Here is a 27,099-nt window from a genome sequence, read left to right on the forward strand (position 1 = left end):
GGAACCGGATCCATTCCTCATTCCATTTCCTAGTCCCAAAACAATAGACAACATCTGTTTCTAACAGCTGTCTGACCCCAGACAAACCACTGTCCTCTGGGTCCAGCTGCCCCTTTCCAGGGGTCTGTAAAGTTGATCATAGGGGCTTTTAGAAGAAGAGGTTTGTGTGGTTGCTGTTCCTTGCTATCGGCACTATCATTAGGATGTCTATCAGTTTAAGAACATGAGAAAGTGAGAGAGAGAGAGTGGGGGTGGGGGGGATCTCCAACAGACCCCCATAACAGCAGCACCAGAACCGCTCTTCATGTGGTTCCTGGTTTGGCAGCTCTGATCTTCCCAGCACACATCATCTGTGCCTTGCATTGAGCAGAGGTTTGCCTTTTAAGTTCCTCCTTTTGGCCATGAGCTGCTAAAACAGAGGCAAACACTGTCACTCAACTGGTGTCTTTATTTATCTTTCTTGGCCGTTTCCCATGGGGAACTGTTAAAGGGAGAAGCAAGAAGGCTGAGCAGGAAGCGACTGGTTTGGTTTTCCTCCATCCAGTGGAGGAAGAGACTGAGGAGGCTCTAGAGCGCACAAGGAAGCATGTGGGCTGAGAGGCACCGTGCAGTGATGTCAGACGACCGGAGTCCTTGCGTCAGGAAATGCAGCATGGTGGGAAATGGAAAAGCTTGAGGGAAATGAAGGAAGCGCGCACAGAGCAAACCGCTAATGTCGTGCAGACACGAGGACGGCCGGAAGTGAGAAACCAGGGGTCTCCAAATTCCACCTGGACGCACCTGCATCCCGCTGCCCTGTGCCGGCTGTTGGGCCACCAGTGCCCTCCTAAGACAGTCTCTGTTGACTCTGACAGTGCTGTGAGCCACAGAAGATCAGAGATGAGAAGAACCTCAAGTGTGGAGCACCAGGGCAGCCCAAAAGAGGGCTGCATTGAGAACATCCAAGCATCCCCGAGGGGGTGGGGGAGGGGGTGGGGGGAGAAGCACTTGGGAGGGGTACAATCAGCACCTTTCTTTGGGCACACACAAAAGAAGCCACGCTCTTAAATCTTCAGTCACCAGGTGAGGGGGAAGGCTGATTAACTACAGAGCTGAAGGCAGGGCAGCCAGGCCCCTCCACATCCTTCCCCAGTATTCTGGGCCTGGTGTGCAGTGTTGATTGCAGGGCCTGTGGGAACAGGGCCAGCTCAGCAGCCCAGCCAGTCCGATTTGATGCTTCCAAACTTCACACTCTTCAGACTTTGGTTCTCCAGCTTCAGGTAATATGCACCTTTGAAGAAGTAGCTGTGACCTGAGAGAGACAAGGAAGAGAGACTGGACCTATGCATGGCACATGGAATGTCTCTGGAAATGGTCACCTCTGCCTGGCATAGGGGAGAAGCTTTTCAGCCTGGGAAGACCTTCTGGGCTGGAGGAAGAGGAATGGCAGGGAAACTGGGTCTTGTAGTCACTGACTGCTCATCTCTGAGCCAGGGATCAGGACCCAACCTCTTAGAGAAGTGGTTCTCAAGGGTCACAGCCCTTTTGGGTTCATATATAAGCTATCCTGCATGTCAGTTATTTATATTATGATTCATAACAGTAGTGAAACTATAATTATGAAGTCGCAACAAAAATAATTTTATGGCTGGGGGTCAGCACAACATGAGGAACTGTGTTAAAGGGTGGCAGCGTGAGGAAGGTCGAGAACCGCTGTCTAAGGCTTGTTAGGAGACTAAGTTAGTAATACTTGCTCCTGGCGACTTCCTGAGCACAAGCACCAAGCCAAGCACTGTCACACATCAGGGGATGGGAAGTAGGAGACCCCCCAGGCCTATCAGGCTTATTAGGTTCATACAAATGTTTGCTTCACTTTGTCTTTAATTCTGAATGACTTGCCAAGGTATAAACACATCTGGCAATGTCACATGCATGTGCAGATGTCTGGCCTCTCTCTAAGTCTCTAAAACGTCTAAAAACCACAAGGCTCTACTCTTGCATGTCTACAGTCATCAGACTCTGAGAAGCAACCCTTCCCTGCCAACACACACACACTCCCACACTCCCACACTCAGGCCCTCCACCCACACACACTCAGGCACACACACAAACAAGCATACTCACACATTCAGCCCCCCACTCAAATCCACTTATCCACCACAGACACACACACACACACACACAAATTCTCTCTCTCACACACACACACACACACACACACGGCCTCCCACATTCATACACACACACACATTTAGACCCACACACAGCCTCCCACATTCATACACACACATTTAGACCCACACAAACACACGTATGTGCATACTCACACATACACTCATGCACACTTACATGTGCACAAACACATTCACACACACACACACACACGCATAATTTATTTTCTACTGTTTCCCCTCCTGGCCTCTAGAGGCTTTAGAACCTGTGAATTCCTTCAAACACACATGATCCCGTTTACCCCATTTACAACCCTAGCTCACAGTATGGACCTGAGAGATATTTGGTTGAAGGTCAGCCTTAATGGAGCACCTGATTAGACACTGCTTTCCTTCTGCGTGTGTGAAACCTCAGCATGGGCGCTTACGTGAGCTTTGCAGATGGCAAAACCACACACACACACACACACACACACACACACGCGCGCGCGCACACACACACACACATGCACCACATTAAAAAAAAATAAAACTTTTGTGAATCTGAACTAACACCTCCTCTAAAAAGCCAAACTGACTTCATTTCTAGCACCCCAGGGAGTCACAGAAACCTCCCTGAGAATATGGTTTTCAAATCCCAAATGCTCTCCTGTGCTGACACGACAAAGAAGCAAGCTGCTGAGTGGGAGATCATTGCCATGGGAGTGACAGAGCATGACAAAGTCTGCCTTGTCTCAAGTAGAACCGTGCTCCTGACGGGACATGGTCACAAGGCCTCCTGAGAAACCCAATACAGCCTGGCTCAACCCCCAGAATGAATCCAGGGCACCAGGCCATGTTCCTGGTCCCTGGAGGTCTCCCAGGCCTCCTCTACTGTGGCTCCAGGCTCTGCAGCTGTGAGGGGCCTTTCTAGGTCTTACAGCCTGGAGTTTGGCTGGGGCGGCAAGGGTCAGGAGTCTGGCTGCCTTCCCAGCACTGAGCTAAAGGGACTGGTTTGTTTTCCAGGACTGCATGGCTGCCCTGAGGAGTGTGTACAAAGGAGGAGCTGCTTCCTGGCTGGGGGGCAGGCAATCCTAGAATGCCAACAGAGGCCTGGGTAGCTCACCACCGCCTTGCAGGTCCACGACCGCATCCAGGTTATCCGGGATGGCGTTCCAGGAATCTGCGATGAGCTTAGGAAAACCAGGATCCATTTTCTTCTTTACCTCATTGTATCTAGGGAAAGAGACAGGGAAAAGCAAATGGCCTCGCTGAAGGCCAGTCCCCACTGCCCACTCTCACCCCCCAGTCCTGGAGAGAAGGATCCAAGGATGGCACAGAGAGGGTCTGGGAAAAAGACTTGGCCTCTTTCAGAGAGGAAGCAGGCAGCAGTGTGGGGGCCTACACCTGACTCTGAATCCCACTCTACTAGCTCCTGATTCTTGAGACGATACCGAAGAGCAAGTGTCATTGCCACCAAGAAACACATGTTTGCGTCTCTCCCATGTCTGGTATTGAGCAGGGATTTGGGAATTGAGTGTTCCCTTACCAACTTTTTTTTTTTTTAAAGTTTCTTTTGAGATTGATTTATTTTTAATGTGTTTAGGTGTTTTGCTTGCACATATGTCTACGCACCATGTGTGTGAATGCTCTCAAAAGCCAGAAGAGGGAGTCAGATCCCTGGAACTAGAGTTATAGGTAAACAGTTATGAGCCGTGTGTGTGTGTGTGTGTGTGTGTGTGTGTGTGTGTGTACCGGGAATTGAACCCAGGGTTCTGGAAGAGCGCACAGTGCTGCTGACTGCTGAGCCATCTCTTCAGCCCCTCCCTTACAACCTTTGATTCCCGGCTGCAGTCCAAGGACCAATGGAGTGGACCCATAATTCTTTCACTGTGTGGTTTGAACAAATTGCTGCTTTTTCATCTGTTGAGCAGAGATGACCAGCCATGTCTGGGAGTGAACCGAGGCTCAGAGAGGGAGGTTACAATGCAATGTGGTGGGTGTGAGCTCAAGGCCATGAGTCACTCACTGGCAGACTGCATGCCACCCCAGTCCCTTCTGGGGCTTGTCTTTAATCCAGGTAAATACCTTATTCATTATGAAGTCTTTCTCCTTGGCTGTTGTTTTAAGTTCCTTGGAGAAACATTTGAATTGTTGTCCTTTTTATTCCTTTGATTCCCCTCCCTCTGCCCCTCAACCTACTCATTTCATTATACAGATTCAACACTGCGTAAGCTAATGTGCTCCGACTATGTGCCTGTGGATATCTCAGTAACAAGATCAAGCCTCACCTTTGAGCTGAAAGTTTCTAAACAGATCACTTTGGATCCCATCCTGGTGATGGACAAGCTTTCTTTGCTCTGCACAGCATTTTGGTTGGCTCTCCTTTTCCCCTGGTGGCAGCTGTACCACCCCCATCAGGGGTTCCAACCATAGACTACCCTAAGGCTATTTTTATAGGGGTTTCGCTTTCAACTCATCACCCAAGACCTGGCAGTAACACCTTCAAAACCACAGCTTCATCTGAAGACAGTTTCTTAAGAAGGCTGTTTCTTCATGGCCCAGGTTACCAAAACTAAGTCCCCTAGCTTAAAATTCCCATGCCCCCATCTGACCACTACCAAGCTCACCATAAATCCCTGGGATTAAAATGATACAGAATATGTGTCCCAAGCCTCAAGGACTTTCCTTGGCACAAGCAGAGGGCAGGAATCAACCCCACTGTATACGTGAAGGCCAGAGACACCAAACAACTTGCTTACTGAAAGTTCTTTTCATCCAGAAGAGGTGTCACCTCCTCCCTGTCCCTCTAGACTCATGATCTGGGCAGCTGATCTACAGATGTAGAAGGTGCAATACCAAGTGTCAGAAGCGACATTTGAGTCCCAGGTTTTCCATGTGTCCTTGGCCTACTTCAGCCTTGGTATCCCTGGTCCAGAAAGTGGAGCTGATAACAATGTATACATTAAATGAAAAATCCAGATGATATGCATAGCCTTCACCCAGAGCACACACAGGTCGGAAGGAGTCACCAATGTGAGATGCAAATGAATTTACGTTGTGCACAGCACATAAAGGACACTGAACATGTATTTGTGGTCTTGGTGAAAACTTCGAAAGGCAGTGGCTGAGGGCTTCCTGGCATGCTGGGGACAGACAGTGGCTCACCCTGGTCACTCCAAACACTCTCTTTTTCCTGCAGTCATGGCCCAAGAAAATGTTTCAAACTATTGTGCTGTTTTTTTCTGGGAGGGACCTGTCTCCCTTGAATGCACAGTCCAGAAGCTAGGACCAACTCTATCCACTCTAGCCTTTACCCAAGGTTCACGGAACTTCCTCAGCAGAGGACGGTATTTGTTCTGGCATCTAGAGTTGGAGGAAGGCCTTGTCAAGGAAGAGGATTAGAAGAAATCAGCAAGGCATTTCAGGGCCTGTGAGTCTATGCATGCGTACACACTCCTGCTCATATGGGACATGCCTGTTCTTGCATGTGTACCCACAGAGGGTGTGTAGTAGGAAGACGGTGACAATGCTCCCCGCGCACCACAGGGGAATCACCTGGGCTTTTAGGAGTCTGAGATTCCTGAATCATGTGTCTGTGACTTCTCTAGCTCACCACAGGCAGAGTTAAAGATTTAGAGTGCCCATGAATTCAAGAGCCTGAGATGCCATTCGCAGTACGTGGTTGTGCTGGGGAGTGTTCCGGAGCCCATGGGCTAAAAGGCCTGCTCAGTGGTTTCCTGCAGACTGTTTTTCTTCTCGAGGCTTGAGATACCAATCAGCTTAGGTTGTTAAGTATCTCAGCAGTGCCTTCAAAATTCCACCCTGCCATGGGCAGCCGGGGGACATAAGCAGCTGCTGAATCAGGGCAGTTTCGGGTGAGGTGAGGGGCAGAGAAGGAGGAGGAGACTGAGGCCTCCGAGGGAAGCAGGAATGTTTGTTCGGGGACAGCAGACAAGGTCTGAGAGTTCCATCAGTGGTTCCTGGGTATGGACTGGCTGCCTTCACAGCCACAGAAGATGGGAGGGAAAGGGGAAGGAGATGCCCGCAAAGCTTTTGTTTGCCTACCCTTTTCCTCATTGATCAAATGACCCAGAGTGCACAGTGAAGGGGATACAGGGGAGAAAGAGGAGAAGCAGATTTAAACATAGCTCCGGGCCAGAGCTATGCTTACACTTAAGTGACTTGACCAAGTCCTTTAGCTTCTTAGGGCCTAAGCATCCCAATGGGTAAATTGTGAAGGATGATAAACATAATCCTGTGTTTGAGCTACGTCCAGGGATGCTGTTTTCTGGTCCATCATTCAGACCTTTGCTTCTCAGTGCTAGAGCCTTCTCACCAGAGGAGCTGAACCAACTGCTTCTAAACTACTCCCCTGCCAGTTTTCACAACTGGCCAGACCTATAGGCACGAGGGAGGGTGCGTGCTTCAGACATGGGGGAGGGTGCCTGCTGCTCACATGGAGGAGGGTGCCTGCTGCAGACATGGGGGAGGCTGCCTGCTGCAGACATGGGGGAGGGTGCCTGTGACACCCCAGGGCCTAGTTTGGATCTTGTCTTCCTCATTTCCCTCTGCTGCCTTGCCTATACCTTCCCTCCCTGGGTCTCCACTGTATCAGGAAGAGTACAGAGGTTAAGAGCACTGACTGACTATTCTTCAGGTTGCTCCGAGTTCAATTCCCAGCAACCACATGATTGCTCATATCCATCTGAAATGAGATCTGGTGCCCTCTTCTGGCAGGCATGCAGAACACTGTATACATAATAAATTTTAAAAAAGAAAGTAGGACATTCTCCAGGGCCAAGAGGCTCAAAGCTTGGTTGTCACTCCATGGCCATGGAACCTGAAGTTTGTTATTTAACCTTTTGAAACCCTGTTTTCTTCATGTGAAAAGTGGGAAGATCAGTGATTCCTACTTCATTGGGCCTTTGCAATAGCAACTGGCTTACAATAGCAACAGTATCAGCTACTACCTGCATGTATATCACCAACTCTACTGTGAGTTGCTATAACATGAAGGTCTAGACGAGGTATCTACAGGCCCAATCAGAGGCGGCTGAGAAAGGAAAGGGGGATTCTGGCCAGAACAGCCCTAACAGTGTCATAAAGAGGGTGCATTGTGTGGTGAGGGCCGGCTGGCAGGCAGGCTAAAGACCAGGGAGCGGGTGTCTACCCACACTATGTCTATCAAGCCACAGAGAGTCTTGCCCCATGAAACTAGCCATGCTGCCATCCTACCTGGGGCCCCCTTACCTCCAGAACTTGTCTCCAGCGAAGATGTATGTCTTCTTGTTCTTACTCCAGTTAAAGGCAGCGTCTACTCTCTGGACATCAGGGGGCAGGCCCAGGCTGGTCAGTGGCTTGGGATACCCTCGCTCCAGAGTGCTGGCAGAATAGACCCAGTACTCACTCCCTGAAGTAAGGGGCAGAAGGCGGGTCAGTGGCTGTGGAGAAATGCCTCAGGCCCATCTTGCCCTCCGCCATCATCTCTCTGGCAGAAGAGCCTACTGGGTCTTTCTCAACAGGGAATGGCCTCCTGCTCATGTCTTAGCTCTGTTTCTAGAAGCAGGCCTCACCACACAGTTATGTCTCATTTTTGAGACAAGAGCTCATATAACCCAGGCTGGCTTTGAACTCCTGATCCTCCTGAGTACTGGGACTACATGGAGGCGGGCTGTCCCACATCTGATGGATACAGTGCTGAGAACGGAACTTCTAGGCTAGATAAGCACTCTACTAACTGAACTACATCCCCGCTCCTGCACACAGTTTATGCCGGTTACAGCCAGTTACAAAAGGCAACAGTGAAAGGAGGCTAGCAGCCCATGGAAGTGTCATGTCTGCTCCACGAAGCCCCTCTATCTGACATGTATAAAGTGCCCTGGGAGTCAAAGCTAGCCTGGCCAGGACCCGGGATCACCAAAGACGGAGGTGGAAGCTGTCCATATACGGGACAGCCGGTGCCCCAAATCTTAGCTGCACCATCAAGGTCAGCCTGGGCTACACAGCAACACAAAGCCCAGCCCCAGTTATGCCATAAGCCCTGCCTCTGAACAAAGACAAAGGTAACAAGCCTAGTAAAGAACAGTGCTGGTTTGGCATCTAAATACCATGTATAGAATAGTTTGTTTACATCCTGTTTTTAGATGCTCCCCTACTGGAACTACTATTCAAACCAATGCATGTTACAAAGCATTGTATGTTAAAAATGAGAGGCTGGGGCTGCAGAGATGGTCTGGTGGTTAAGAGTGCTTCCCGTTCTTCCTAAAGACCAGAGTTAGATTCCCAGTAGCCAGGTTGGGTAGCTTACGATCTCTGCCTCCTGGTTCCTGCTCTGACTTCCCTAGAAGATAGGAGGTAAGATTAAAGATGCCCTATAGAAATCCTAAGACACACCTGTACCTCCACCTCAGGGGGACCAATGCCTCTGACCTCTGTGAGCACCCTCACTCATGTCCACCCCTGCCCCCAATACACAAACACACACACACACACACACACACAATATACATAATGTTTTAAATAGTTTGGGGTTGGGCTGTGGCTTGGTTAGTAGAGAGCTATGCACAAGACTCTGAGTTCCATTCACGGCATCCAATTATAGCAGATGTGATGGCAAATGCTTAATTTTAACACTTGAGAGGAGGCAGGAGGATCATAAGTTAAAGGCCAACGTCGGCTATGCAGCAAGTTCAAAGCCAGCCTGGATTGCATGAGACCATGTATGTATGATGGAGGAAGGTCATTGGCTAATAAAGAAACTGCCTTGGCCCATTTTATTGGTTAGAACATAGGTGGGTGGAGTAAACAGAACAGAATGCTGGGAGGAAGAGGAAGTGAACTCAGACTCGACAGCTCTGCTCTCTGGAGCAGAGGCCATGCTCCCCTCTCCCGGGCACACGCGATGAAGCTCCGACCCAGGATGGACGTAGGCTAGAATCTTCCCAGTAAGACTGATGCTACACAGATTATAAGAGATGGGTTAATCGGGATATGAGAATTAGCCTGTAAGGGCTAGAGTTAATGGGCCAAGCAGTGTTTAAAAGAATACAGTGTCCGTGTAATTATTTCAGGGCATAAGCTAGCAGGCGGCCGGGGTGCTGGGGACGCAGCCCCGCCGTTCTTATTACAACATATGTATGTGTGCATATGCATGTCTTTGTCTGTCTGTCTGTCTCTCTCCCTTTCTCTGTCTCTCTGTCTCTCTCTCTCATTTTCTCTCTCTGTCTCTCTGTCTCTCTGATTTTCTCTCTCTGTCACACACACACACACACACACACACACACACACACACACACACCACACTAAAGGTCTAACTAAAGCAGCTACCAGCCAAGACTCTAGCAAGGGAGTGATGTGAGGGAAACATCACTGAAAGAAGACTGTTTCCTTTAGGAAAGGAATGAGGAGATTGACAAAGAACCCAGAGGGGAGGAAATGTCCCTCCTGAAGGCGAGGCTAGTAGATGCTGGGTGTCTAGACCAACCTCCCAGAAAAATCCCGTATGTGTTGGCTAGCTTCCCCCTTTTGTCAACGGGACACAGCCAGAGTTGTCTGAGAAGGGAAAACTCTCAGTAGAGAAAAGTGCCTCCAAAAAAAATCAGCCTGCTGGCAAGCCCTTGACACATTTTTCTTAATTACTGATTGATGTAGGAGGTCCCAGCCCACTGTGGGTGGTGCCACTTCTGAGTGGGTGGTCCTGGAGTCTATAAGAAAGCAGGCACAGGCGGAGCCAATACAATGGGGAGCAAGCCAGTGTTTGTCCATGGTTTCTGGTTCAGTTCCTGCCTTGAGTTCCTGCCCTGACTTGCCTTCACGCTACACTACATCTGTAAGCTGAAATAAACCCTTTCCTACCCAAGTTACTTTCGAACGTGGTGTTTTATCACAGCAAAAGAAACCCAACTAAGACCCTGTGCTTTGGGAAATTACATTGAGACGGATCTTTAGAGAAGATGGGGTGCCTGGAGGAGTGGATCCAGTTAAACGGGAACTGAGGGCCAGCAAGACCCTCCCACATACCTGCGAAGAACACAGCTTTCTCTTCCTGCGGGGCCTCGTACACAGCATCGATCTTTTCTGGGAGCTCAGGCCAGAAGGTGGCCACCAACAAGGGCCCTGAGGGCTTGTCACGTGGTGTCACGGTCCGCCAAATAAACCTGGGGATAGGAATGGGACATAAGAAGTCACACCTTCCGTTCCTCTAAAGCTCTAACCGCCAAGTCCAATCAGAAACATGGTAGGGCAGTGAAAGGTGGCAAGATCTAGAGAAGGTTAGAGGGGGACACTGGGGAATAGGAGGAGATTGCTCTGCAAGACACCATCCTCCCTCTTGCCCCCACCCCTCCAGGAAGCCTCCCCAGACTGTCTTGGCTTACTGTGTTTCCTTACTCAGGGTCTCTCCGAAACACCAGCGCTGAGTGCCTGGAGCGGGTGCTGTTAATCTATCAGTCCTATTTGGTTAGAAGCCAACTGAGTGAGGCAGGGGCTGAAGGCGCTTCAAAGCATTTTCTGAACTTCAATGGAATGAAGCTGGGTGTCTTGGCAAACTAAGAGCTGCGTTTACTAAGGGTATACAAAGAGCCAAGCACTTGTACGAACGAGCCTTGTAAAATGTAAGCCTCAGAACTGCCTAACATGTGCGTGCACTTGATGAGCTATCTGCCCAGCATCCAGCATCTCTCTCTACCATCCTTCCTCTCAGCTCCACACTTCTACCCATCCTTCAGCACCACGAGTCCCTGCTGCCCATGACCTCATCTCCATCCTAGGGATGAGTCCCAGGTGTCTCCAAACTTTAGACACTGTAACATGACTTAGCGCCATATGACCAAAACAAGAGCTGTCCTCAGCTGCAATGTGGCCTTAGTGGCAGGTTGGACACAGGTGAGCCACTGACTCTCAGACTGTGATCCTCAGGCCAGTGGGCCGAGCTGCACCTGGGCATGTATCAGAAATGCAAATTTCTGGGCCTGACCTGAGATCTGGCTTATGATTGAGACTCTGTTTGAACAAGCCTTCCAGATGATTTGGTTTGCCAAAGTTGGTTAGCTTAACATTCCTTGCCATGCGTCTTATATCAATCAGCATGACAAGATTGAGCAGATAGACCAGTATCTCACCTCCAGACATCTCTCTCTCCGTCCCACCTCACCCCACACTTTAGCTGGACATGGGAAGCCTGTGGTCCTAACTGCCCCTGGCAGTCATCTTGGGACCCAGTCTTGGCACAGGGGCCATGTAAAAGTGTCAATGGACAAAAACAAGTCGCTGTCCCTCCTCTGACCTTTCAAACAAATAGCCTTACCCCTGGAAGCTATACCATGAAAGACCAATTTTTCTTCCACTTTTTAATTTGAGATAGGAGAAGGTGGCAACTCTGTTACTTGAGGGAGCACAAACAAAGCAGGGTTACGGCCCTAATTTGCTAAACAGCACTCAGATTATGATTATGATATCATCTGGACTGAAGTGCATGTCCAACTCCAAAATCCATATTCACGAACCCTGTAGTATTGTGCTGTCCTTCCAGAGCCTGGCACCAATGTTTATGTATGTTTACTGTTTAGTTATTTACAGCAAATTAGCTCAGTGAAGCACTGAACGCCCAGTTAGGTTCTTTGGTAGAGACTGTGATGCTGTGTCAGAATCCGCTCTGGCCTGGGCATGGGCTCAGAACAGTGTCTGCGATTCTCGCTTCTGACAGCTCTACACTACACTTGGTCACAGTTTCTACAGTGTCAAGTGCTCCAAGCTGGGGATCTTGCCGGAGACTAGAGTCCCCACGCACCTCTTCCCCCTCCCTACAAGGTGCAGCAGCATACCAGGGGACTCTGTAATCACTAATACTGGCATGGGCACTAAGACCTAACTAGAATTGACTTACCGTGTTTTGATTCTCACTTCTCTCTCCACCTTCTTGTTACTGCCTACTGGCCAGTGGTATATGCAGTGAAGGACAGAGCATGTGTGTCCCATCCCTGCCCCCGTGTCTGAAGAGAAGCCCTTTGTGGAACAGAGGACATTCCTGGAATATCATTTAGCCTCCCCAGGCTCTCTGTCCTACAGTGTTTAACTCAGGAATTTTTATCTGTCTCTGCTTTATGGCTCCTAATCTGCCACTACTGTTACCACCCAACAAAATGCTGTTTCCCCTTAAAGGCCCTGTTGAGAGGACACCGTCACTCTGAAGCCTTCCTTGACTGGGACATCTAGATAGAAGTTCTTTATATTACTGTCAATTTGCTATGGCTTTCTTTCCCTAACCACACAGTGGTACACCATCAAAGAGCGTCCGGATCACTTGGGAAATTTGGTAAAATGCAGAGAAGTGTGCCCTGCCCCCAGAGAGTACAGTCAAAGGGCTCAGGAAGAGGGCAGAAGCCTGTGGCTTTTTAATATCCTCATTCCAGGTGGTTCTAGGATAGGAGACCTGTGTACTTCTCTTGAGAACAGTAATGTGACTTTAAACAAACCCCTTCCCCACCACACATCTTCCCTTCCTCAACTACCATCAAGGCAATTGGCACACGGGCTGCTAAACTATGATTTGTTGAGGTGACGGCTGATGGGGATAAACAAGCACACTCTGTGCTGGCCTTATTCTAGCACTAAACTCATCTGATCCTTATTTTTGCCCTATTTGATAGGGTAAAATGTTAGCCCCATCTTAGAGATGGGTAAACAGAGGTACAAAGAAAACGATTAGCCTACTGGTAGCCATACAACTTGTAGATAGCGACCGTAGTATTCTACGTTGACAACCCAATTTTCTAACTCTTATACACTATGAATGGGTGAGTGGATAACTGTATCAATGTATGGAAGGATAATGGAGGTTAGATGGACAGAAAAAGATGCTTGGTAGATAGACAGACAGACAGACAGGTGATAGAGGAATAGATGAAGGTAGCGATGGATAGACAGATAGATGAAGGACAGATAGATGAATAAACAGACTCTTTGAAGAGGTACTAGACAGTTCCTGCTATTACCCAGAGATCTAAGGCACTAGGGTGACTCTCAGTTGTTTGTCATGACCATAGCCTTGAAGAATGAAGGAAATAATTTCTCTCCACCTATGGTCACTTGCTTTCTATACAGACAGCAATTTGGCCACTTGAGATCAATAGCACTCAGGGAGAAAGCCAATGGAAGACTGGCTAATCCCCCTACATTCTTCTCTCTAACCTACTTTAGAATCATGCCTGCATGTGCCTTAATACATAACAATGCACTCCATCTTTTACGGCTGGGCTGGGGTGAACTGGGATGCCCAGTTTAGCCATGTTTTTCGATTTCATTGGTAAGAGATTCTCAGATATGATGTGCATCAAATCTTTCTATATCCGCGAATGGTTTGATTTGGCCTATTAACACTCTGTCCTCTGCCACAAGTATCTGCTAACTGTAGGAGAATGAGTGGCTTGTGGAATGTACCTGACCTCCTACTGCTGCAATAGCCTAGACGCCTGGTAGACCCAGAATTCGAGAGAGCCACCCACGTGGAAGCCACCAAGATCTGCAGGTAGTGAGGCACACAGCAGAAACTGCTTACTGCAGGTCATTCTGTGAGGTCCCTGGGGTCCTCAGCAAACAGCGGGAACACAAGAAAGACAAAATCAGCCTGACTTACCGGTCCTTGAAGAAGAAGATCTCACCACGGATTTGGGCAATGCCATCAAAGACAATGTCCTGTTTGCAGATCTCGGGAGTGACAGGTCCCAGCGTGGGGGTGGGGCCAGTACCAGTGTCAGTATCGGCATCAGGGGAGGGCCCTGGGGGATGGGGTGACACCTGAACTTAGACTCTCCCCAGCAATAGACTTCTCAGCACCAGGTTAGACCCCAATACTGCTCACTTAACCCATAAAGGCTAGAAGGAAGAGACATCTGCCTCAGGGGCAACTGCATGTAGACGGGGGAGCTAAGAGAAGGCTGAATCCTGTGTGGTCTCTTACTGTAAGAACAGGAAAGTCTGGGTCCCCTCAGAGCTGTGGCACTTTCTTAAGGACTCACTTGTTTATCCCTCCTGATGAGCAGCCACATCTGAGGAAAGTAGGTCTAGAGAGGACCGCAATGCCACCCCTTACCGTCTGGATCTCCAGTTCTTTCCCAAGTTCAATGTCTCTAGGCTTTCCCACTCAGGTTCTACCTTCACTATTTTGCCTGATCCAGGAACTACAAGGACTATCTATCAATTATATGATTGATTTCTTTTTTTTTTTTTTTTAGGCAATGGACTGACTTTTTAACCTCAAGCCTCTCCGAAAGCACAAACAATAAGCAATCACTGGCTGCAGGAACCAACTGTTATGTTTCTATCACAAATTAAAATATCAGCATCCTACAAAGATTGGTAACGTTCATTCCCATGCCGTCATTCTCATTCTGCGTCAGAGAAATCCTGCCGGATAGTCAGCTGACTCTTCTAGATCCTGAACCCTATCTGGTCACTGAAACCTAGACTTGCCTTGGGTTACACACCTAACTAATGGAGAGCCCTGGAAATGGTGAGCCAATAGGGTCACGAAAGACTCATTTAGAAAGGACAGGGCTGTGTGAGTGGCCCTTTGAAGCATTACTACGAAGCCCAAGGACCAGGCACCATTCATGCCCCCTGACCATTCTGGCTAGATGAGATCTGGAATTTTCCACTTCTGTGGCTTCCCACCCAGGCTGTGGGATGACTGTAGACACCTCCACCCGCAGAGGCCCTCAAGCCGAGGCTTACCATAGAGCTCCTGGATCCCCTTGATGTCGTCCTGGGATAAGCGGAAGTTCTTGGTGTAGGTATAGATAGGCGCCATCAGAGCTCCGGGGTCCTGTGAGTGCTCCAGCCCCATTGCATGGCCGAACTCATGGGCTGCCACGAGGAACAGGCTATATCCTGATGCCAGGGCAGGGACAAGGGATAGAATTTGAGACAGAGCGACGAGACTGGCATCAAGACTTGCCTCATATGAAGAACACTTTGGGGGACATCTCTGGGGTGGGCCTAAAGTTCTGCAAGTGGTATATTGATTTCTTCCTTCTCCTGAGAGCTCTGTTGCTTTTGAGTGGGTCAGCCAACATCCGCTTGCTCTTTCCCGGTGATGGCTGCATGTGGTATGAGGGAGAGAGAGAGAAGCATCTGCTTCGAGGCTCATCTGTTAAAAATCATACTTCCTGGCTCTTTGTGAGAGTGGAGGTCAAAGCTGCTACTCGGGATATCAAAGAGGGAGAGCCAATGGGATAGTCTGGCCTGAGGGCTTCACCACTTCTGCTCGGGGAAGGGAGTGCAAACCACTTCCCTGGGAGTGTGACTTGATGATATTGCAGTATCTCTAGTCCCATAGGGAAACTAAAAACATATCCATGCCTGTATGTGTTGCTCAGGCTTGGCCACGGAGAACAGGCAAATGATGTACCACACCCTGTTATCCCATGGGCCCCACTACCACAAAAAAAAAAAAAAAAACACCCAAATTCTGTTCCTGGTTATCTAGGACATGTGATCTTATTTACAGATGTCATGAAACTGGAAGGCAGAGCCAAGAGTGGTGTTATAGGTCTATAATCCCAGTACTTGATATGCTGAAGTAGGAGGATTGTGAACTTGAGATCAACGTGGACCACGTAGTGAAACCCTGCCTCAAATAACGGATAAGTTAAAGCACCACCACATTGCAATGGAGAGGCTCTTAACCCAGTGTGTCTCATGACCTCCTAAGAAGAGAGACGAAGAGACAGACGCAGAGATGGGCATGTAATGACAGAAGCGGACGATAAAGTGATACAGGCTCGGAGGGAACACTTTGGTTTTAAATGTCCAGCCCAGCAAAGAGTAGGTTGATGCTGTTTTAAGGCACCAATACATTATGCTCTGTACATGACAGCCCGAGGGGCCACAGGCTCTCCACAGGGATGGAGATCCCACCTTTGGCAGAAGTTGCACAGAGCGGAGATGCCAGCATCTCTCCTAGCATAGGATTTGGGGCAAGAAAAACCCCTAAGGAAAGCTGATTTGCCCAGTTGCGCCATTCACTAAGGACAATAGCAACAGGACTGTACTGGTTAACATTAACCGTCCATGAGACACAGCCAAGAATCATAGTTCAAGACTCTCAGTTGAATAGTTGCCTTCATCAGGTTGTTCTCCGGGCATGTCTGTGAGGAACTGTATTACGGTTAGTTGATGAAAGCCAACGCAGCCTCTATGGGCAGCTCCAGTCCCTGGGCAGGTGACCTGGTCTATAAAAAGTTCACTAAGCATGAGCCTCTGAGCCAGACGGTGAAATGGGTGAGTGGTGTTCTTCATGGTCCCTGCCTTTGGGTTCTTTCCTTAAGTTCTTGACTGCCCTGGATAGATTGCAACCTGGGAGTGTAAGCCTGCCTGTGACCATTTCCTTCCGAAGCGTTTATTCACAACAACAAAAATCAAACGAGGACAGAGGCTCGCTTAATTCTGCCAGGTCCTCGATTTGCCTGAACATTTTGGGCTACCTGAAAACTGAAACCCTGGGCCTTTGGGCCCTGAAAGCTAGGCCCGAAGCACCCTGCTTATAGTCCTGACGACAGTTAAGGTCATTGGCTGTCTCCTGCTAGTGACAGTCCTGCAGGGAAGGGTGGCTGGAGCGGAAGACAAGAGTGGAAATAACAGGGCTGAGACCCACCCAGGGCCAGTGCCTAGTAAGAAAGGGGGTCTCATTTTGGAAGCTGTGGGAGTGTCTGACTGAATTGGCTGGACCTTAGCAAGGAACCTGTCATCACTAGGGCTCAGCGGAGTCTCTACTCAGGTGGGGAGGTCTGAAGGCCCAATGGGGGTCTCTTGTGGTAGTCTGAAAGAAAATGGCTCTCAAATGGCGTGGTTCTAGTAGGAGGTGTAGCCTTGTTGCAGGAGGTATGACACTGTGACAGTGGGCTTTGAGGTCTCTTTTGCTCAAGCTTCCCTCAGTGTGACAGTCAGACGACTTCCTGTTGCCTAGAAGATGTAGCACTCCCAGCTCCAGCACCATGTCTGCCTACATAGCCTCCACACTCCCTTCATGATCTTAATGGACTTAACCTCTAACGAGCCACCCCAGTTAAATGTTTTCTTTATAAGAGTGGCCGTGGGCATGGTGTCTCTTCACAGCAATAGCAACCCTAACTGAGGTTCTTGTCAAGAGACAACATCCGTGCTGAAAGTCACCTGATCCTCAGAATGTTCCAGCTCAGGTGTGGAGGAGTGCAGGGCCTCATACCTTGGTCGGGACAGAAGCCCCACTTGCGGTCATCATCATAGGTAGCTGTGGTGGCACACCATATCTTCCCATCATTGCGACCGGCGCTGGTACAGCTCTCGTATTTGTTGCCCAGAAAGGTGAAGGGGAAGACGCATGGGGCACCTTCTGAATTCCCACCCACTGTAGACATAGCTGTGGGATAAGGAACACAGGTCAAGGGGCAGCAGAGGATGTGAGGTCACTGCTAGGCAACAATGACAAGATGCTGACATTAACATCCACTCCCTGGGTACCGATCCATCCTATTCACCCCGCCAACAACCCTGGCATGGTAGACACCCCGTAGTAACATCTCCATATCATAGATGGGAAAAACCGAGATTTGAAGAACTTAAGAAACTTGCTGAGCAGATAATGCTAGAAATTAAGTATCAGAAGCCAGGCGGTGGTGGTGCACGCCTTTAATCCCAGCACTCGGGAGGCAGAGGCAGGTGGATCTCTGTGAGTTCGAGGCCAGCCTGGACTACAAGAGCTAGTTCCAGGACGGGCTCCAAAGCTACAGAGAAACCCTGTTTTGGAAAGAAAGAAAGAAAGAAAGAAAGAAAGAAAGAAAGAAAGAAAGAAAGGGAAGGAAGGGAAAGAAAGGAAAGAAAGGAAAGAAAGGAAGAAAGAAAGAAAGGAATTATCAGAGCCAAGGTTTAAACACAGGCAGCCATGGTTCAGAGTCCAGAGCTGGACCCCTGTAGATAGGAGCAGAGAGGCCAAACATCCAAAGGACTGAGCAAGCTGATGGTCTCAACACTCTAGAAGGTTTCAATGATCCTAGATGAGTCTTTAGGCTCAGTCTTTGAGACCAATCACTGAGTTAGCTTCAAGAAGCAGGCTCAGTAAACATAGGTTGCAGAAAGAGAAGTGAGAAAGGATGAATAACAGATTGAGAGGAGATATAGCCAAGAGAAGGTGAGAGGCGAAATTCAAGGGCAGAGGATGGGAGAGGAATACAGTGTGTGTCAGAACTGGAAAACAAGGGGTGCAGGCCAGCGAGCAGGGTGCAAGGTGGCTGGCCAGAAGTCAAAGCACAACCACACCAGCTGACTTCCATACTCATGTGGTAACGGCAGCTCGTCTCGGGAAAGGACGCTGTGGGTGGACAAACGGGTATTTCATGGTAAAACGCTTGCCTCTGAGGGGCAGAGAGAGGCAGTGATACCCACCGGTCTCTGGGCAGAATCCATACTTCTTATCTCGGTCATAGTCCTCCGTGGTGCCACACCAACGGTAGCCATCTGTGCGGCCCTCCGTGGTACAGCTGTTGTAAGAAGTGCCCTGGAAGCGGAATGGGAACTTGCAGGGCTGACCATCTCCATTGCCACCCATGGTAAACAAGGCTGGAGAGCAGAAGAGAGGGAGAAGACGCCATTGAGAGAGATATCGGCCTGGGCAGAGCTGGCTCATACAAGTCAAATTGTTGCTGTGTTAAAATATCAACTGCAAACAATCTCTAGGCACTGGAGAGATGGCTCTGAGGTTAAGAGCAATGGCTGCTCTTCCAGAGGACCCAAGTTTTGTTCCCAGCACCCAGGTCAGGCAGTTCACAACCACCTGGGACTCCAACTCCAGGGAATTTGATGCCTCTAAGCTCGGAGGGCACCTATACTCTTGTGTACACACACACACACACACACACACACACACACACACACACACCCCAACACGTAATTTAAAATGATAAAAAAAAAAATCTAAAAAGCCAGTTTCTACTCATTGGTGACGATGTGCTTGGCTGAGAGAGCTCCCGTCCCTTCTGGACAGCTCTTTTTCCGCTGTGGTCCCTGCAGGAGTACAAGGAGAAGGAGGCAGGGGCAGCTGGGGTCCAAGCCTCCCACGCCGATGACCCCAGGTAGGGCCAGGACTGGAGCACAGGGAGAGAAGGGATCAAGGTCAGCCTGTCTTGGGCCCTTCCTCCCTCCACTCGAGTTACAAAATGGTGTCTCTGGAACTGCCAACAAGCAAAACCACAAGTGCATAACAAGGACCATCTGTGCGCAGCCCTGCCAGAGGTGACCTCACCAGGCCTGTTAACTCTACCACAGGTTGAATGGAGTCCAACCTCTGGCCTCCCAAATTCAGAACTCTCTATCTGTGTCGTATATCTGAGTCGTTCTGCTCATCCCCAACCAAGACACCTTTCCCTGATGAAGCTTCAAGTGTGGGACCTAGGGAAGAAGCAAAGTGAATCCCAGAGACCCTGGTGATTCTGAGTGGGGAAGGGCTACGTGATAACTCGGATCCCGCCAGTTCTGCTTCTGCCACCCAGAAGCCCATCTCCTCTGGGATCAACCCTCCTCCCGAAGAGAAGGTCAGGGAGCAGACACTGAGTCAGCCATCAGGAGGGGCTGAGTAATCAGAATTGTTGCCCCAGACCCAAGCACGTGTGCACTATGCGTACTTGCACCTGGCTATGGACCAAAGGAATGGCTGGTGTCCGACACAGAGGAAGCCTTTCCAAGCTCATGAAATGGGAGGCTGTTTCCATATCTATCCACGAAGACTGTTCTAACAGAATGGCTGACTCAGGAGTTTCTGTCTTTCCTCATGTTCTACTGGGAAATGCAAGGCACAGACTTTCAAAATCTCTGATTTACTAACAGTCAATAGCTTGAGTCTTAGTACAAAGTTTAGCTTACGTGACAAAAGCATAAAGAGGCTGCGGGTAGAGGCCAGTGTTGGAGGAGAGCATGCCGAGCATGTGTGAGGCCATGGGTTGGATCTTCCAGACAAAGAAAGAAGGAAAAGAAAGATGTCAACAGGAAGACAAATAGAAACTCTTTGTTTGTTTCCTTCTGTCTAGATGGTTGGTGTTAGTGTTGCGTTGCGAGAGGGACAGGGAGAGCCACAAGCTATTACAATTATATACAATTATAGTCGCTCCTCACCCCAAACAGACTGTCCTCAGTCTATGATCCGGTAAAGTCTTTATGGGCTGGGAAATAAGCTGCTACTCAGAAGTATGTTTGTATTTTCTCCCGCTTCTCTAACATTTTCTGGACTTCTGATCTCTATAGCCATCAAGTGAGATGGCCTGGCCAAGTATGAAGCCATGCAGATTCTTAAAAAGATTTATGATTACAAGGCATGTCCAGGATGTTTTCAAAGTTGGTTGAGTGTGTATATCAATACACTTTTACCTCAAGTGATGGTAGACGGGGCAAAGAATATTTTGAGCTTGCATGAGCACTGGAGCATGTACACACGCACACGCGCGCACACACACACACACACATACAGAGTGGAGCTGGAGGCCTTTGTCATGACACAAGGGTAGAAGGCAGAGTCCGATGTCGTAGCTGTGACCACTTACACTGACTCTCGTGGGCTAATATTCTCAGACTGGAGCCCCTACTTCAACCAAGTACCAGCTCGGACTGAGCCCTGTTCTCTCGCCACTGTTAAACGTCAATCCATCTCTGTGCCTCAAGTTTATTCTCTCGTCCTCCTGCCATCCTGTCCTACTGTCCCTGAGCCCTGGGTCTTGTTTGGAGTGTAAAGTGGCCCCAGAAACAACCATAGGGTCTGTGAACATATCTAAGGTCATTCTCGTGTATATTAGAAAAAAATAATATGCCCAAATTCATGTCTCACAAATAATACTGAGAAACTTAAAAACCTGAGGTGACTTAAGTAAATATGAAGTAAGTACATATGGTCATACACCACAAAAGTAACATTTAAGTCACAACAGACCACACGTATAGTGGCAATCCCATGTGACAGTGGTCCCATAAGGTCAGACTGGCTGGTAACTCTATACCCATCTCAGCTTGTTTAAGGATGCTGTGTTCCCATGGTGATGATGAACCTGGACAGCTGTGCACTTTCTATAACTTGAGCCTGACATTAAGCAATATATGCTATAACTGTAGAGGAGGCTGACCTCAGGATACGGGATGAAGGTTAACCGGTTGTGGAATGTGGAAGGGGAAGGCATGGCAGAAACACACATAGGCTGGGGACCTGGGTAGGATGAGGGTTGAGACCAGGGCAGACGCTCACCTTCATGGGGGCAGAAACCGTATTTGCCATCCTTCTCAAAGTTGTAGGTGGTGGAGCACCAGAGGAAGCCATCGCTGCGGCCAGTGTCGGTGCAGCTGTTGTATTCCCGGCCATTAAACAAGAAGGGGAACTTGCAGTACTCGCCGTCAGCGTTCCCATACTTGACCCGGACCACTGTAGGGGACACAGAGCAGGACACCTACCTCTCCAGGGCCTCCATCAGACACTAGGCTGTGGGCTCACCCTAGAGGCTGACTTCCCTCCCCCATCTCATCATCCTCACCCCATCACAGCAGATGAAGGGCTTAAGGTTGGTTTTGCTTGCTAGAGGACCGGGAAGCATACCGGTAGGTGGAGGTCGTCTTACCTTGCCCTTCCCCCAGGGTCCACAGCTCATCGTCATCAAAGTGAGAGTCTCCCCCAACACCAGTGCCAGGGGCGAAGGCATGTGCCAGGAGTCCATCCTTGCCATCAAACGGGTATCCATCTCCATGCTCTGAAACCCACACTGGTTGTTAGCTTTTAACGTTCCCACACCCCAACAACTTGGTTCTTAAGACCAGCTACACCCTCATCTGTGTTTGGAATGCTTTGCTCCGCCGAGCACCTGTCTCCTACCCTTTTCCCATTGGGGTTCTCAAGGATAGGTATTGCAGGGAGTTGACGGGAAGGCTCTAGCTTGGTTGCTACCATGCGGTGGACCACACCGCTCTCAAGTCCACAGGGTGCCCTCACCTGCACCACTGACCTTTGCTTCCATCGCTATCAACAGCACTGGGTTCACCCGTGTGCCTCCAGTACCACGAGAGCATGCTAACCACATATCCTCCTGACACCATGCCTCCCATCAGCACCGTCTTCCTTGCCATGCCCTACTCTCATGACAGACTGTCATCACTACCCAGGGAGCTAGCCCTCAGGCCCACGGTGACAGCATGCTCACCTTACTCCCAAGTCTATGCTCTTCTTCCCCCGCCCTCCGCCTTCGTTGCTTTACCACCTTGTACCGACAAAAGCAGCCTTCATATGTATGCTGCAGCCGGTTCATGCCAACAGCTTAGATGGCGGTTTGACCCAAGATTCTAGTCCACCTTCCCCCCATATTGCTATTGTGAGAACTGAATTTTAATTAAAAAGCCTTTTGTATTACTTTAAATCCAAGTCGCCATTTAGGGGCTGTCATTTAGAGGGCGCGGTAGGTTTTCGCTGTATGATGGGTTGGTTCACTGTGGGGCAGCCTCTGCTCTCATGGTCATGGCTCTCCCATGTTGGGCCGTGTTCTGCCACTTCCAACTAACTCACATCCAGTGTCTGCACCTGCTTGGTAAGCTTCCTGCCCTCAGGATCCCCGCATGGAGTCTCAGATGTCTACACGGCCCCGCTGCAACACCCTCCAGTCCCCCTCTGCCTACCCCAGCGGCCAAAGTTGATCATGATGTCAGCTTCCCCATCGTGGATGCGAGTGAAGCGCAGAGGAGTCACGTCACTCCACACTTGTAAGGCCCGAGCAAAGGCATCATCCACCGTCTCAGGATCCAGGTCGGGTGTGTAACCAATGATCCTAGAAAGGGTAGAAATGCATGCGAGTGTGCACATGTCCATCTGGACAACTGTCTACGTGCACAGTGTGTGTATGTGCAATGTCCTTGCACATATGTGTGGAGCCAAGCTAAGGACATCCTCCTATAGTTATTGATCATCCCAGAATCCCCAGACCTCCTCAGCTCTCACTTCCGTCTGGGACAAGGACACCAGGAACACAAACAGTGCAATATTGGACAAAAGGCAGAGCTCTCCCCTTTGATAAATGCCAGCCACACAGAGTGGAGCTCTTAGCTCTATTAGCAACAAATCATAACAAAACTATAATATTAAGGGCTTGAGAGATGCCTCAGAGGTTAAGAGCACTGGCTGTTCTTCTGGAGGTCCAGAGTTCAATTCCCAGCAACCACATGGTATCTCACAACCATCTATAATGAGATCTGGTGCCCTCTTCTGGTATGTGGGTATGTGGGTATACATACAGGCAGAACACGATACACATAATAAATCTTAAAAAAAAAAAAAACTATAATATTAAAACCACAATTATCAGTTGCTTATCAAGCTTCCTCTACCTACTCTAATGGTCCAAATGATAATAACAATCATCAACACTTATTAGACGCTTCTCTGTAACAAACTTTGTGGAAGCCCTTGATTGGCATGTCGTCTAATTTAGGTTCCCAATCACCCCTTTAGGAAAGAAATTTCTTATTCTTGTTTCATAGCCAAGGATACCAACTCAAAGTGTGGGAGAACAAGACCAGTGCCCTGTGGTTAGTGAGTATGAGACTCAAGTCTAGGTCTGCCTGGTTCCACTCACCAAGAACTCTGTATGTCTCTGTATGGTCAGATCTCAGTAATGACACTTTGTGGGATCCCTGAATTAGAAAGACGAGTCCCAAGGAGACTCACATCCCTCAGGCTGCTGGCCCCGCATCCCCAGCCCCTCCTTGGCACCTGTATGTGATCTGGTTCTTGTCCCACTTGGGCTTTCGGGGAAAGAAGTTGTAGTTGGCCACATCCGGGTTGCCGCAGCGTGGCTTCCGCATGGTCTCGATGGTGTTCTGGTCCAGGTCACCTGTCTGGGGCAGCCCAAAGAACTTCTGCATCTTCTTGAGGGTGTCCTTCAGCACGAAGAGGTTGCAACTCTCCTTGGGGCAGCCATAGAAAGTATTCAAGTATTGCTGAAAGAGACAACAGGTGGGCTCAGAGTCAGGAACCACATTGGGATGGCAAAGCACACAGCCCCAACAACTCCCCAAATACCCCCTACTTGGGACAGGATGGAATTAAGGAGTTCAAGGACACTGAGTGAAGTCTTAGGCTCTCAAATAAGTTCTGTCACCCACCAACTGGGTGGTGCGTCTATAAATGGAATAGCTACCACCTTTTATTTCCCTTAATTTATTAGATGTGAATTTATGTACTGCTCAGTATACATAAGACAGCTTAAGGGACGTGTTGAAGCTGAAACCACTCACAGATGGCACATCTGGATTTGACTCCAAGCGGTCATGCTCCAGTGCCCATGCTTGAACCCTGATACTCCAGCCTCTATCTTACTGAACCTCCCGACAGACCTGGGCATACGTTGTCTTCCTTCTTTTTTCATTCTCTCTCTCTCTCTCTCTCTCTCTCTCTCTCTCTCCTTCCTTCCTTCCTTCCTTCCTTCCAAAGAAATTCAGGAACTGTGTGCATGGGATCTGGTAGCAGACCTGAGTTTCAAACCTCCCATCTGTGATCTCTAAACAGAGAATGGTCTTCTTCTTCAGAGGGTCTGCCTCAGACTACCAGCCAGCACTGATAGATGCCTACCTACCACGTGCCACTCCTTGGGCTACTGCTGGGGTAAACTGACGATCAGGACCTGCACTTCAAACCCAGTGCAAGAATGTGGGCGGATCACCAAGAAATGAGAGATTAAATACGTGGGAAGGGCTAGTTGGAACAGTGAATAGAACCAGAAGTGATCCGGACTGGGTCTCACCTCCTCGGCAGCAGTACCAAAGAGGGAAAGGAGGGCATGGCAGACAGTAGAGGTGAAAATGGCGGTGTAACAGCAATAAGGCCTGGTGTTGACTAGTGCTTCCCAGGTGCCAAACACTCTTCTAAGAACCTAAGAGCACCTCCCCATTGATCACAAAGATGGGTGCCTTTCTGACCCTCTGACTCCACAGAAATGGCCACTGCAGAAGTTCCAATCAATCTTCAGAGCTCAGTGCACTCCCTGAGAGGAAGCAGGGAGCAGCAGAAGCTCAAAATCCCCTCTGTTCTTTTTCTTTTTTGTCTTGGATCTTTTCACTGTAAAGCCCAAGCTAAAGTTGAACCCAGGACCCTCCAGTCCCAGTTTCCCCAGGCTGGCTTGACGGGTGTGCACCACAGGGCTTACCCCCCCCCCCCCCCACACACACACACCCTTATTAAGCTCTCTTCACTAGCATGTGCCTCTAGGTCACAAAGGCTTCTTTAGGCTACAAAAGGCATGGAGACCCAGGTAACTGCTCCTAAGTTACACTCTTAGTCAACAAACAAATCACTTTAGACTCTTGTGTGGCTGGGGGGTAGCCCTCTAAATATTTTAAGATCTCCCAACCCATCTATCCAGAGAGGATGGAGGCTCTAAAGGGAGGGCTGTGGAAAGAGAGTTGGTGTCTCATACAGCAGGGACATCCAAAGGCTATCCAAGAGCATGTGATTCCTACTTCTGGGTAGACTGGGGAGGAGGCTGGCTGGAAGATTCCTACAATGGTTGAATAATGGCAACAAAGGTGCAGATGTCCTGAGACCTGACATCTAAGCCAATTCAAGGCCCATGGATGGCGAGAGGTGCCTACTCCTGGCTGGGTCTTGCCTGGCAGCTGTCTTCCAGTCTGGTTTATGCAAAGCTGCTACCCGGGAGCCCCAGAGCCAGGAGCACGCTCACACAACAACATCTGAGCCGCAGCTTGGATGCTGGCCAAGAAGGAGGTCGTGCTGGCCGCTGGCCGACCCCAGCCCTGCTCAGTCCGCCCCGGCCCCACGCGCCCTGGCCCTCTGCGCCTGCTCCTCACGTCCACCAGCCTTGTATCCTCTGACCTCAGAGAAAAGTTCAAAGAAACTCAGCTCAGACCCTCCTGGTCAACTTCTGCCTTAAACCAAGGCATCAAAATGCACCTTCGGCTTCCCTCCAGTCACTTTGATTTGCCAAATGGGCCCCTCCAGAGTCTCACCAAAGGCCTGTCTCCAGATGTGTGCCAAAGTTTCCCATAAATTAGCCAAGCCTTACTTTGGCTATCTTTCTATGCGTAAAGGCTTATACAAATTAAATATGCCAAAGCACACTCCTGATTTTCAATAGATTCCCTCTTAAACTGAGTGTACTAAAGGCCTGCCAAGATACTTGCCAAGGGCTCTCTTGCCAGTTCTCCTGATGCATCCAAAAGACATTTATAAAGCCCACCTCGGACCAAATCCCCTAGGTACGCAGACAAAGTCTCTGTTATTCACAAAAACAATCCTTTCCAGATGTTTTCCAAGGCAATCATCCCCCCCTCCTGTGCTCCTTCCTGGTCCCTGCATGTACCTTGAACTTCCCCAAGTTACTTATCAGCAGCCTCCTCTTACCCAAACTCTCTCCCCATCGTTTACAAAGACCCTAGCAGACGTTTTACCAAAGCCCCTCCCGACTCGGTAGGCCAGTAGGAAGTCAGAGGAAAGTTGGCCTCCGGTTCCAAAGTTTGTCTAAACTTTGCTGGATGAAGCCAGCGTAGCAACTTACCACTGCCAACTCTTTGTCTGTTTTGGGGGCGACATCGCCAGGGAACTTGATGATGGGCGATGGCGCAGCGATGGCTCGGCCCAGCAGGCAGCCCAGAACGCAGAGAACCCGCAGAGGGCCAGTGAGCGCTCCCCACGCCATTCCTGCCTCCATCGTTGCGCTCCCGGGGTCTGCGTGTCACCCTGAGGTTGCTGGCTGTGTACTGGGGTCCGCCCGGCTGGAGCCTGCTCCACACGGAGCCGTTCCGAGATCCCCTTGCTAAATTGGCTTGGCTTTGCAAGGCTCAGGGGTTCATAACGGGGTTCCGCGTCCCAACTAGCCCGGTTACCTCGGGTGCCTGGTGGTGGTCGAGGCAATCCCTTTGTGTATTTAAAGCCCTGGGTGAACACACAGCAGCCTCCAGCCACGCT

At 49.5% G+C, this 27,099-nt stretch overlaps 1 protein-coding gene across 1 annotated transcript; it reads right to left on the bottom strand.

Annotated features, from left to right (window-relative positions):
- Window positions 1–434: 434 nt before the first annotated feature.
- Mmp2 (matrix metallopeptidase 2) lies at window positions 435–27,099 on the bottom strand. Its single transcript, XM_041649935.1, has 13 exons — window positions 26,690–27,099; window positions 23,890–24,116; window positions 22,800–22,948; window positions 21,755–21,883; window positions 21,388–21,561; window positions 18,549–18,722; window positions 17,353–17,526; window positions 14,862–15,017; window positions 13,765–13,906; window positions 10,152–10,288; window positions 7,383–7,542; window positions 3,256–3,365; window positions 435–1,291 (listed from the first exon to the last, which is right to left on the bottom strand). Exons 1-13 carry the CDS (start codon window positions 26,840–26,842, stop codon window positions 1,188–1,190), a joined length of 1,989 nt encoding a protein of 662 aa, XP_041505869.1. The 5' UTR covers window positions 26,843–27,099; the 3' UTR covers window positions 435–1,187.

This window comes from Microtus oregoni, unplaced genomic scaffold (assembly GCF_018167655.1).
Source record: "Microtus oregoni isolate MIOR12 unplaced genomic scaffold, Mior012 000004F_ref0000308, whole genome shotgun sequence".
NCBI classification, from domain to species: Eukaryota; Metazoa; Chordata; class Mammalia; order Rodentia; family Cricetidae; genus Microtus; species Microtus oregoni.